The 13,930-nt window shown below is 46.8% G+C and overlaps 1 protein-coding gene across 1 annotated transcript in view; it reads right to left on the bottom strand.

Moving 5' to 3' along the window:
• Positions 1-1,719: 1,719 nt before the first annotated feature.
• The window catches only part of LOC141162079 (ectonucleotide pyrophosphatase/phosphodiesterase family member 7-like), a 68,812-nt gene continuing 56,601 nt past the window's right edge, over positions 1,720-13,930 (bottom strand). Inside the window, exons 4-6 of the mRNA XM_073647792.1 lie at positions 11,276-11,540; positions 5,023-5,128; positions 1,720-1,911 (exon numbers count right to left, since the gene is read on the bottom strand). Coding sequence (XP_073503893.1) covers positions 1,836-1,911; positions 5,023-5,128; positions 11,276-11,540 — 447 coding nt within the window. The 3' untranslated portion in view covers positions 1,720-1,835. The remainder of the gene's footprint in view (positions 1,912-5,022; positions 5,129-11,275; positions 11,541-13,930) is intronic.

The raw sequence follows: 13,930 nt of genomic DNA, 5'->3' as shown, positions 1-13,930 counted from the left end.
AGAGTCACCTCTGCTTCTGAGGATAAGTTTATCCGAGTCACCAGCCTCAGAAATCACAGGTTAACAGCAGCTCAGATTAGAGACCAGGTCAATGCCACACAGAGTTCTAGCAGCAGACACATCTTTTCAACAACTGTTAAGAGGAGACTTTGTGCAGCAGGCCTTCATGGTAAAATAGCTGCTAGGAAACCACTGCTAAGGACAGGCAACAAGCAGAGGAGACTTGTTTGGGCTAAAGAACACAAGGAATGGACATTAGACCAGTGGAAATCTCTGCTTTGGTCTGATGAGTCCAAATTTGAGATCTTTGGTTCCAACCACCGTGTCTTTGTGCGACGCAGAAAAGGTGAACGAATGGACTCTACATGCCTGGTTCCCACTGTGAAGCATGGAGGAGAAGGTGTGATGGTGTGGGGGTGCTTTGCTGGTGACACTGTTGGGGATTTATTCAAAATTGAAGGCATACGGAACCAGCATGGCTATCACAGCATCTTGCAGCGGCATGCTATTCCATCGGGTTTGCGTTTAGTTGGACCATCATTTATTTTTCAATAGGACAATGACCCCAAACACACCTCCAGGCTGTGTAAGGGCTATTTGACCAAGAATGAGAGTGATGGGGGGCTACGCCAGATGACCTGGCCTCCACAGTCACCAGACCTGAACCCAATCGAGATGGTTTGGGGTGAGCTGGACTGAAGAGTGAAGGCAAAAGGGCCAACAAGTGCTAAGCATCTCTGGGAACTCCTTCAAGATTGCTGGAAGACCATTTCCGGTGACTACCTCTTGAAGGTCATCAAGAGAATGCCAAGAGTGTGCAAAGCAGTCATCAAAGCAAAAGGTGGCTACTTTGAAGAACCTAGAATATAAGACATATTTTCAGTTGTTTCACACTATTTTGTTAAGTATATAATTCCACATGTGGTAATTCATAGTTTTGATGCCTTCAGTGTGAATGTACAATTTTCATAGTCATGAAAATACAGAAAAATATTTAAATGAGAACGTGTGTCCAAACTTTTGGTCTGTACTGTATATATATATATATATATACACACATACATACATATACACTCATAGGAAGACTTATACATGCATACATTCAAGCGTTCACTTGTGTTCAAAAGAGACAATGGCCTCTGGTGGTGGAAATGAAAGAATCAACCATTGAAATTCAAGCTGCCCTGACATATCATTATGTATTAGAAATTGGTATTAGAAAGCCATGTGTCATTTGTGCATACTATGCCACAGTCTGACATTTGCCAGGCTTGTCCTGATTTTTTTTAATACAGTTCCAGTACATTTGGGACTATCATATGCCAAAATGGTCAAGGTTTGCGTAAAGCCCACCCATATCTGGATTTGGCTCCTTTCCAAGTTCAGTATTTGGTCAGTTTTTTTCCTCAGTATTTGTAATCCAAAATTATGAGTAGAACAGCTAGAGTAAAAGTATAATAGAAACACGTCACCACTTCTGTATTTTTCACCCACTCCTGGTTTTGGGTTACAAATACTGATGTAAAATACTGACCGAGTACTGAATGTGTGAACGTAGTCTCAAACAATAAGATCAGAGTCTCACAAAAGTACAGTATGAGCCCATAGTTTTCTGTGAACCCTATAAATGGAATGGATTGTCCTGTATATGAGCCATTAACTGAACAGTCCAGGACTAAAATGCATGTTTTAGACTCAAGATCAGTACAATGCACTGAATAGATGGGTGAAATGTATATTATGGAGCAAAATGTGAAAAGTTTTGTATCACATGCAACAGATTTTCTTTTGCGATCTTTCTTCACACATAAGACTGAATGATTGAAGGTAATAATCTACAGTGACGTCTGTGGTTGTTTGTCTTCTTTAATGTCATCTTCCCGTCTTTCCTCTTTTCTTTCTTTCTTCGCTCTGTCATGAAACAAAATATAAGCAAAGAAAAATTGAATTAATCTATTGTCACACAAGCTTGTCTGAATTATTTTTTTTTCGGATAGTAAACAGATTAGAGAAAGTAATAAATGTCTGTCAGTACAGTGTAGGTACAGATGAACGCTGTGCTTAATATTCAAGTTTATTTACTGTGAAATAATGCTGTGAAAATCACATATAATAGATAGAAATAGACAGACAGATAGATAGATAGATATATAGATAGATAGATAGATAGATAGACAGATAACAAGTAACATATTTTTCTTATCTCATAAAACCATTTCTCTTAAAGTAAACTCTATAACAGAAGAGCAAAAAAGACCCAAATTTTATACATAATTCACCCGGTAGTTAGAAATGTATAGTTATCTTTCCAATATTTCTATCCTGGAGTAAAATGCTATGTGAATGACGGTGTGTAGTTACTAGTACTGAACCCTGCAGGTGCTGTACGCTTCACCAGGCTGCCCTACAAGGAGATCAGAAGGTTTTTGAGGTTGAGCTACTGTGGACTGGACTTGCTAACCATCTATCCCATAGATGCTCGGTCAGGGTGAGATTTTGGCTCGGTCAACAAAAATAACTCTTTGTCCTGTGCCTCAATCCATTTCTGAACAATTTTTGCATTGGGGAACATTAGATTATCCTGTTGAAAGGGGCAACTGCCATGGTGGCATACTATTGCCATGAAGGGGTGTACTTGGTGTGGAACAATGTTTATGTAGGATATACATGCAAAACTATCAGCCACACCTACTGTATGTCGGGGCTCAAGGCTTTTAGCAGAATATCTCATTGCCTCCAACAGCTTGTCTTGCTCCCTTGTGACACCTTCTCCCCATAGTTTGTCCCTTGTGAATGTTGCACAAATCCTTAAAGGGGTTGTCCACTACTAGGTCAACCCCTTCTCAATCTGAATGTTTGCTATCATTAAAGTAAAAACACTTTTACTCACCTACCGTGTCAGACTCACCTCCCCCTTCAGACATATAAGTAATTAACAGGAAGTGGGCGGCCAGCTGCAGCTCTTACTTCCTCTTGATTATTTATACATCCAAAGGTGGGGACAATGACGCCAGCGCTGATTGGGTGCAGGGCTCACATGTCATACTAACTTCACGTGAGCCCCAGGCATGCAAGTGCCGACACCGCCGACAACGCTAGAGCAGGGCCGACATGAGAGTGGAAAGCGTTTTTATTTTAACGGTAGCATATATTCTGATCTACAAGGGGTTGTCCTAGTAGTGGACAACCCTTTTAATCTAGCTCTCTTTTCCTGCTTTCAACCTCCATCACATCATTTTTAAAAAACTGACCATTCACTTGCTGCCTCATGTGTCATTGAAAGGTGCCATTGTAGCAAGGTGATGAATGTTTAGTAATTCACTGATTTCAATGTTTTGGCTGATTATAAAAGTACAAAAATATTATTTCACTAGGTTATTTTTGTGGTTTAATGTGTTTTGTCTCTTCTAAATAAAACAACTGGGTTAGTGCATTATCCTAACCCCGTAATGCAAAATCTTATCCTAATAAATGATTGCAGGGGTGCCTGTGTATGGAGAGGGCTCAGGAGTTGAGCTTCTTCCACATGCTCTAGATGCCGGCCACATTACATAGCCTGCATCTGTGTCTAGCAGTAGTGGTCAATTCTGAGCTCTGATCGCTGCTATTAACTATTTACATGCTGCTGTGAATCATTGACCAGTGTTAAATGGCATTATTGCTGGTTCTCACACACAGTGGCTCCCATCAGCCCTCAGAAATGTGATTGCGTGGCACCAATGAATTATCATGGCTGCCAGTGACAGCACTGGAGACACGGATTCATTTTTAAAGAGGATCTGTCAGCGGAATTTTGGATTCTTAACTAAAGTCATATCTTTAAAGTAATTGGACTTTGAAGCTGATTAAAATGATCCATTTAAAAAACAACAACAACAAAAAAAAAAAATAATTTTGTTGTTCTTCTGTAATCAGCCATAGAAGTTTTATGTTTATGAGTCGCAAGCATAGCAGGGCATGGACATTGCACTTGATCTTCTTCCGGGCCTGTCTGGATATTATCCACACCCCAGCCTGCGTCTGGTTTATGACTAACAGGTTTCTGTTTTTTCAGTGTCCTGCGTCTGGCAGCAAGGGCATTGCCGGAGGCGGTGCATGCGCTAAACGAACTCTCAGCTCGAAGAGATTTTGGCTGCACTTGCGCCTCATTAGTATCAAACTTCCATGGCTCATTACAGAAGAACGACAAAACGGATTTCTTAAAAAAATGTATCATTTTAATCAGCTTGAAAATGCCATTGCAACCATGTCTTTACTTAACAATCCAAAATCCTGCTGATAGGTCCTCTTTAAAAATGAATCCGTGTCTCCGGCGCGTGAGACTCAGAGCATTTCCTATTCTCATCCTTTTTGCAGACCAGACTTGGCCTTTATAGTCTATGGAGATCCATACAGGACAGAGGAGGACAGCCTTTTGTACTTCAGGAAGTTCCATCTGTGTTTCTTCCATTTTTGTGTTTCAATAGTTTTTATTAAGGTTTTTTTTTTTACACAAATTGTGTCTGTTTTTTCCATTTTTAAATTATACATTAAGTGTCAATATTGGGAAAAAACAGAAGCACCTAGTATGCAACTAGAATGTAGCTAGGATGACAACTAAGGCCATGTTCACACGTTGAGTATTTGGTGGTGCAGAAGTGGTGATGTGTTTCTATTATACTTTTCCTCTGATTGTTCCACTCCTGATTTTGGCTTACAAATACTGATGTAAAATACTCACCAAATACTCAACATGTGCATGTGGCTTAAGAAAAAAATTAGTCCACCTCTCTCGGATGCTAACAATCGCATAGATGTGTGAATGGAGCCTTAAACTGCATCCTTAAAATGACATTTTCACAATGACAGACTTGGTTTCTTAGATTCTATGGAAAAGAGCTTTTTTGTACTAGTCATAATCATTCCCAAGTTTCCATGATCCTTACCATATTAAAAGAAACAAAAACCAAACAGATGCTGCTAAAATGGGAGAAGGAATCATGAGCACAACCTTTCTAACAGATTTTATTTTTCACTATTTACCCCTTCTTCCTCTTCACAGCTGTGTATGGCACGTAGAATAGGAAGATTAGCAGGAACACGCCACATACTGAAGATAGCACAATCACCGCTATAGATATTGCATCAGCTGTAAAGTGACAGAGCACAAAGCCGTTACAGTACAACATATCTGTTATATCAGGATACATGTGTCACTGACAGCGGTAGTACTGGAGGTAAAACAAAGTGACCGTGAGAAAAAGAAATAAGTTGTCAAATACAAAGTACACACACAACAATGTAATGGCTAAAAATACAGCTCAATAAAAGTAAAAACCTTGTAAGTGAAATAATGGGACTTATTCTAAATTCACAAATATGCCAAATTACTGTACCTGACAGCTGATACATGCTGCCCGAACCACGGCAGCACGTATTCGATACTGGCTGTGTGTCAGCCATATATACTTGACTCTGGCACGCTGCGGTGTTTCAGAGAAAAACATACTTTGAAAGTCGCTTGTGACGCGCCCCCTGGGACATATTCCTTTTTGAGGGGAATACCCGGCACCGGATCAGATGGGGGGGGGTTGTAGTCTCCGAGCGGCTGTGACCCGGTCCCGTGCCCAGGGCGTCAAGCTCAGGGTTATGTGGCAGTCTTTACTGATGTTATTAAAGTTCGTTGTGTCGACTACGCCACCCGTTGTGATGCGGTCACTGTGGCCGCCGCTGCAGCAGGGTCCGCTGAGGCTGATGGTGGATGCGCAGCTTGGTGGGATAACCCCCAACGGGAGGGGTATAGCCTCAGAGGGGACAGGCGCAGAGGATGGGGGTTGTGGTGGTGCGGTGCAGCCGGTAATGATGACAGACTCGGGTAGTGCAGTTAAGGGTCTTTACTTACTGCAGATGTTCCTGGTCACTCTAGCTCCAAGTGACCTCCCGAGCCGTGCTGCGTCCACCAGGTCCTGGATCCGGCCAACCCCCAAACAAGTCCGGAGCGTGGCCCTGAGCTCTCCCTCTGTCCTTTCTTCAGCCGTCCCCACCAGTGATTCACCTAAATCCAGCTCCCTCGGGCCTTCTGTTGGGCAACCTTTGGCCTCAGGTTCCCTGACCCTCCATGTGGTGTGCCTTCAGGGTGAATGTAGTGGGTGACCGTGACAGACACTGCCCACGGTCTCCGGTCTCTGGCTGGGGAATGTCTTTGCCCCCACCAGCTTGGGTTCCGGTACCCTCTTGCTGACTCCTCACCCGGTGTTCTTATTTGGGTTCTTGGGTCCCTTCTTTGTCCCCCTCTGGGTCTTTCTTCACTCCACTCTCTCTCCAGGGCTGTTGTTTCTTTCTCTCTCTTTCTGCAGGCTTGTCCTCTGCATCTGACTTACTCTCTGCGTCTGACCCTGATCCTAGTTGGTGCCCTCCTTATATATCCCTCTATGTGTGAGCTCAGGTGACCAGCACCCAATGAGCTCCTATCACTACCCAGACTGCTCCCCCTATCTGCCCCTACACTACATGGGATGTTCCTCCCCCCTCCCACTCCAGCCAGGAACAGGCTCGGTCGCACCTGCACATTTCTAAGTGGGAGTGCCGTCGGCCTGCTCCTCTGGAATGGGATGTATGTAGTGCATGCAGTCTATCTGAGCTCAGTTCCACACTCCTTCCTTACCCGGGAGTGGAATATCACACCTCTGGGTTGAGGTGCAATACCCCTGTAACAGCCGAATCCTCAGGGTGCTACATTCCCCCCTGGTAAATCACAGCACGTCCTCGGGCTGCAAAGACAAAAACACCAAAACATACAAATTTTTATAAACATATAAAACATATAAAATATTATATATATATAACTTTTTCATATAGACATCATTATAACATTCTCGTCGTCTCTTTCTTTCTTCCTCCTCTGGTCACCGTGCAACTCGTGACCAGGTAAAGTGCGACAGTCTTTTGATAAGCAGTTTCTCATAAAACCAGTAGGGGGCGCCTTAGGAAGCGCAACTATTTACAGGGGAATTTGGCCGTTCTCAGTCCCCGGCCAGGTAAGGGAAAGGGATGGCTGCTCACAGTCCTCAGCCTGGTTTGGGTAAGGGACACACGGGTTAAACTGTTCACTGGTCCCAACGGGGACTAAACTTTAAAGCAGCCACGGTTACTTGTGTACCCCGACGGGTAACTATATACAGTTTTTCTTTACTACTGTTCTTAATCGTAGTACCTCCTAGCCTTGAACCCGTCCGGGTCTTCTGGCTCTTCCTCCCTACACCGCAGCTCCTCCTCTGTCAGGCGATGCACGTGGAGGGCATAAGGTCCCTTGGCACACTTGTGCCGGGTGAACGTTACCTCGTCACCGACGTAGAGGTCACGGCCTTTGTGACCCTCTGGCAGGTGAGACTCGACATCCCGTCGGGTAACGAAGACGTCACCCATGGTGTTCTGGTCCTTTATGAAGCCCCACCCATGCTGCGCATTAAACTTTATTACCGTCCCGATGGTACGGGGACGATCTGCTGCACGGGGGTCCCTTCTGGTCCGACTCTTTTGCTCCGCGCTGCGGGTCTGGGCCCATTGCTCTCTGGCCCGCCTCTCCTCCCGCTCTCTCTTGAACTCTGCCAGCTGTTGACGGCAACACTCGGTACGCTCTGCTGCCGCTGCCCGAGTCTCTCTGGTGAACCCCATCAAATCTTCTCCCGTGGGGTCCCACACGAACTGGGCTTCCTCGAGTGGAGGCGAGACCCGAGTCACGGGCTTTGGAGCCGGGATCAGGGGCTCACACAAGGGCCCTAGTCTTTGCTGCCGCTCTAGCTCAGGGTACCCTTCGGGCCAGATGAAGGGCCGCCCGTCCGGCCATGTGAGCTGGCCGAAGAGGTCCTCCCCCAGGTGTGGCACCCTTGGTATTGCGGGCGCGGGCGCGGTGGTGATGGCGCCCGGGTTGCCCAGGCCTTGCGGCCAGGCCTGGGGCACCTGGAAGGTGAAGGGCACCGTTAGGACGGCGGCGCCCTGGGTTACCTGGCCTTGCGACCAGGCCGGAGGCTCCGCGGAGGTAGATGGCTCTGCTTTGGATGCGGCGCCCGGAAACGCTAGGCCCTGTGACCAGGCCGGAGGCTCTTCTTCCTGCGCCACGCTCCGGGTCACGACGCGTGACGTCACTGGGGTCGCGTCGGCGGCTTCCGGTCGGGGCCTAGTCGGTGGCGGTGTCATGGCGGTCTCGGGTACGGCAGGGGGACTTTCGGGCTCTGCGACGGGGAGCTGGGGCAGGTGGGTGGTCTTCCGGTATGGGGTATAGGCGTCCCCCTTACCTGCTGCCATACGTCTCGCTCCCTCTTCTGCGCCGTCTCCGGCCTTGGGTCCTCCCGCGTCATCCGCAGAGGTAGTCGGTGTCGTCTTCCAAGGGAGCGGGTTCCGTGGACGGATTCCAGCTTGCTGGGCCATCTCCCGGCCCCACTCCGCCAGGATCTCCCTCTGCACTCGGGCCATCCTTCCCGCGAGGCCCTCCAGGGCACTCCGCGCGCACTCCCGATCTCGGGGAAGCTGCGCCAGGATCTCCGCTAAGCCTAGCGGGGTTGTTGACTCCAGCAGGCTCCTGACCATCGGGTCGGTGCTGCTCTGCTCTGCTTCCGGCAGGCTCCTGGCCAGCGGGCCGGTGCTGCTCTGCTCTCCTCCTTCTTCCTTCTGCAGGCTCCTGGCCAGCGGGCCGGTGCTGCTCTGCTGCCGCTCCATTCCCGGGTCTACTCTTCCTCTTCTCGACTCCGGGTGCTCTCGCTCTGGACACCTTGCCTCCGGGTGCGCTCGTTCTAGACTGCTCCAAGCGACACCCATCTTTGCTCTTTTCTTTCGTCTCCTCCCACTTCGAGGGCGGTCCCGGGGCAACTCGGTGACTGTCAGCTCCAGGGGTAGTTCTTTCACGCTGACAGACACCTCCAGCATCACAGTCTCTGTTGGTGGGGGCGGTTTCCACTTTTGGCGCCATTTTCTGTCCTGGCCCACGATGGGAGGTGGCCTCCTGCCCTCCTTTGGCACGCCCATAATGGCGTCCGCTGCTCTTCCAAGGCGGGAAATCTGCGGTTTTGGCGGGAAGCGTCGCCCAGTGGCGGGAAACTCTGCAGATGGCGGGAACAAGCTGGAAATGGCGGACAATCGGCGGGAAACGACTGGTGATGGAGTCCGATGGCGTGGACCCTCCGGAACCGGCAGGAGTCTTCTTTCTGAGGTAAACTTGCACTTTTCTTCAGGCACGCAGTACCCGGGTGTTGCGGGCACGTAATCCTGCCGACTACGCCAAAGTTGACGCGCCCCCTGGGACATATTCCTTTTTGAGGGGAATACCCGGCACCGGATCAGATGGGGGGGGGGTTGTAGTCTCCGAGCGGCTGTGACCCGGTCCCGTGCCCAGGGCGTCAAGCTCAGGGTTATGTGGCAGTCTTTACTGATGTTATTAAAGTTCGTTGTGTCGACTACGCCACCCGTTGTGATGCGGTCACTGTGGCCGCCGCTGCAGCAGGGTCCGCTGAGGCTGATGGTGGATGCGCAGCTTGGTGGGATAACCCCCAACGGGAGGGGTATAGCCTCAGAGGGGACAGGCGCAGAGGATGGGGGTTGTGGTGGTGCGGTGCAGCCGGTAATGATGACAGACTCGGGTAGTGCAGTTAAGGGTCTTTACTTACTGCAGATGTTCCTGGTCACTCTAGCTCCAAGTGACCTCCCGAGCCGTGCTGCGTCCACCAGGTCCTGGATCCGGCCAACCCCCAAACAAGTCCGGAGCGTGGCCCTGAGCTCTCCCTCTGTCCTTTCTTCAGCCGTCCCCACCAGTGATTCACCTAAATCCAGCTCCCTCGGGCCTTCTGTTGGGCAACCTTTGGCCTCAGGTTCCCTGACCCTCCATGTGGTGTGCCTTCAGGGTGAATGTAGTGGGTGACCGTGACAGACACTGCCCACGGTCTCCGGTCTCTGGCTGGGGAATGTCTTTGCCCCCACCAGCTTGGGTTCCGGTACCCTCTTGCTGACTCCTCACCCGGTGTTCTTATTTGGGTTCTTGGGTCCCTTCTTTGTCCCCCTCTGGGTCTTTCTTCACTCCACTCTCTCTCCAGGGCTGTTGTTTCTTTCTCTCTCTTTCTGCAGGCTTGTCCTCTGCATCTGACTTACTCTCTGCGTCTGACCCTGATCCTAGTTGGTGCCCTCCTTATATATCCCTCTATGTGTGAGCTCAGGTGACCAGCACCCAATGAGCTCCTATCACTACCCAGACTGCTCCCCCTATCTGCCCCTACACTACATGGGATGTTCCTCCCCCCTCCCACTCCAGCCAGGAACAGGCTCGGTCGCACCTGCACATTTCTAAGTGGGAGTGCCGTCGGCCTGCTCCTCTGGAATGGGATGTATGTAGTGCATGCAGTCTATCTGAGCTCAGTTCCACACTCCTTCCTTACCCGGGAGTGGAATATCACACCTCTGGGTTGAGGTGCAATACCCCTGTAGCAGCCGAATCCTCAGGGTGCTACACTTGCTTCTCTCCACTCACTCCCCTGGAGTGACAGGTCTCTCTCTGCTGTGGATAAGGTGAGTCCTGTCACCCCAGAACAACAGACGGGGGAAAGTCTCCGAGAACCCACCTTTCCGACTAGTCCCTAGCAGCTTTTAAAGTATATTTTTCTCTGAAACGCCATAGCGATACTTGGCTGAAGTCAAACAGCCATGGTCTGATACATCCTGTCCGTGGATTGGGCAGTATGTATCAGCTGCCAGTTCCCCTTATAACAGTTTCCACTACTTGTACAACACCTTTTTAAATGAAGTAGTTTCCATTCTAAAATAAAAATAACAGATACTTATCTGCAGTACCAACTCTAAAGATGTTGTCGTCGGTGACCGCGTTACATTGTTATGCCACTTGAACCCTGTAACCAATCTGTGTCTTCTCTTAGGCCGCTGTGCTCTCACTTCTTCCTCAGGCTTATAACGGCCGCTGTTGGGTTACAGGACTCATGTGGCTTAGCAGTGCCGATGCCGGAGCTGAGAATTTCTTATTTTTTTTTTTACAAGAGGGACTACTTCATTTAAAATGGGGTTGTCCAGGTAGTGGACAATTCCTTTAAATTTTTTTGATAAAGGCCTGACTGCATATGGGAAAGACCCTGTACTTGCTGCTGAAATGTGTTTATACCCCCTAGACTGACCCTCAAATAAAAGTATCAGGTACTGTACTGCAAATGGCGGAGGGGGCAGTGCACAGTATTCTGGAATTTAACACACATTTTTAGTGAAAAATGAGCATTAAGTAAGCCATGCTCTTGATGTTACTTACTATTTTGATCATCATTGGTCTCCCCTGGCTCCTCTTTCTCATCCGTACTTGAAATCATATCTTGAGTAACAGCAATAGAGCCGTTGTGTGGCTCTGGAACGACCCCCAAGAGTTTGCACATAAGGGGGTATATGTGAATGCTGTCAAATGGTTCTGAAATGTAATTCTTTTTAAAATCGGGCCCAAAAGCGCGAAAAATCATCTTCATGTCCATTTCATTGTTGTCAAATCCATGATCTCCCTTATTAACATAAAATATATATCGCTAAAAAAAAACAGGAAGAGTGTTATAAAAATGTCTCTACCGACATGACAATTGGGGAGTAAATACAATACAAATAATCTCTATGGAAATGCAGTTTCAATCTAAAGTTATAATGTAAGTCAAATGGATATTGTCAAATGTATTAAAGTTGATCCCTTAAAGTCGTTGTTTCATAGCAATAAGTCCTGTCCATTTGTCCTTTTCACATTTGAGAACCCTCTCCCACGCCACCCCAGCCCAAATGGATAGTTTATATATAAGAATATGCTACACGCAGAGTTGTAACTAGACTATCCTTCACCTAGGGTAAAGGGTTCTGCCCTCGCCTGTATCTAAATTTTTGGTCCTAGGCAAAGTGGCTTGTTGGCACCTCATGACACCCTGCACTGGGGAAAGTGTCCCAGTTGCCCCCCCAGTAGAGATGAGCGAGTACCATAATATTCGTAATCGCTATACTCGTAATGAGTACTTTGTAATAATCACGTATTCGTTCCGAATAGCGAGTACAATGTAAATCAATGGGAAATGCGAGTAATTTTCTGTTGGACCCTACAAAGGGGTCTGGGGGCCTGAGGAAAAGGCTGAAATGGATGAGAGAGTGATGAAACAGAATGGGAAGAGCCTGGAGAATGTGTCTGCAAGCATTTCTGACTCACATATGGTTTCTGGAAATAAGTAGTCGCAGTATTATGCCACTTTTACAGACCCACAAGAACAACTACCAAACCTAACCTAAATTGCATATAACAGGCCAAAAAGGTTAGGAAACAGTTTTTCCTGCATAATCACTTGTATATAAGGCTAAATAAACCAGAGAAACCAAAAAAAATATCCTTTTTAGCCTTTGTTCACACATACTGTTGTGTCTTTTTTTCACCTTTTACAATTGGGAGGGCCCTGACTTATACATTTTGTAGGTCCCTCTGTCATACATCATTTTTAAATATAAAAGTAATTAGCGTTGGACTAAAAGACAATATAAGTCTTGATTAAAAAATAAACAAAAATGTATTTTAAGGCTATGTGCCCACGTTGCGGAAATGAAGCAGAAAATTTCTGCTTCATTTCCGCATGTCCTCTCCCGGAAAAACGCATGCGGAATTCCGCACGCGTTTATTGCGCGTTTTTCACGCGTTTTCGACATGCGGAATTGCCTTGCGTTTTTTCATGCATTGAATAAGGCAATTCCGCATGCGGAAACGCAAAATGAATGAACATGCTGCGGATTTTTGAACGCAGCATAAACGCTGCGGAAAAATCCGCAGCATGGGCATAGAACTTGCGGATTCTCATTGGGGACCATGGGGTGCGGATTAACAAGCGTTTTACAAGCGTTTACGCTGCGGAAAATCCGCATCAAAAACGCTTGTAATCCGCAACGTGGGCACGCAGCCTAAAGGTTTTCTTAAAATTGTAATACAAGGTAAAATTAGAGGCTAAAATAAGTAGGTAATATATTGACGTAGGTGAACTGCTGATTTGAGTGAACGGATTGCCGTTTGGTTTATGTGCCGGTCGTAGGTGGCGGAGTATCCCAATAAGGCTTAGTCTGAGGATCGTCCTTTAAGGAAGAAAGAAGAAAAAGGGATAATGAGGTTCCTTAAGTAGGAATATATGTATGGGGATAAATTAAATTAAAGTAAAACGCTAAGTTTAGATGAATGATGGTAGGGGTCAATTCAAGATACCTGGGTAGGCCTACGGTCTAGGATGGAAGTAGAGGTGTAGTCCGGTTCTGAAAAGGTAGATAATTAGGATGGTTGTTGAGAAAGTAAATAATAAATGTATTTAATAGGATAAAATAACATAAAGGTAGGGGCAGACAGTAGTTGGAGTAAAAATTCAGTGACTGGGTGTGATTACCTGAACTGGGGTATCTGATGTGTGTTGATACTCATAGATGGAGGAGAATACAGGGGTCCAGTAATGTGACCCATCGGGTATCTCCTGGTTGGACTAATTAGTCAGACACCAGGCAGTAGGGTTACTTCTGGAGGCAGAAATAAGTGCGTGAGGAATATAACTCAAATAAGGCTTGTAAAAAATAGGATTAGTAACAAAGGTGCACATAAATATATAAGGTACCTGCTACTGGTGAATGCAGTGCCTCTTTAGACTGAGGCTTATCAATGCTTAGATTTAGATTAATTACCACCCGTGATGGTGGAGAGGGTCTGGTGTGAAGGTCCAAGGGGGGCCTTATAATGGCCAAGGAGCAGATTCTTATGAGACAAGCCTCTAATTTTACCTTGTATTAGAATTCTAAGAAAACCTTTAAAATAAATTTTTGTTTATTTTTTAATCAATACTTATTTTGTCTTTTAGTCCAGCGCAAATTACTTTTATATTTATTCTTCACAGATACCCTTTTGGGATATCTCGAGACAAAT

Source organism: Phyllobates terribilis, unplaced genomic scaffold (genome assembly GCF_046119375.1).
Source record: "Phyllobates terribilis strain yellow unplaced genomic scaffold, ASM4611937v1 Scaffold_9__5_contigs__length_417890890, whole genome shotgun sequence".
NCBI classification, from domain to species: Eukaryota; Metazoa; Chordata; class Amphibia; order Anura; family Dendrobatidae; genus Phyllobates; species Phyllobates terribilis.
Note: the sequence above shows the minus strand (reverse complement) of the source record. Positions and strands in the feature narration are given on the sequence as shown.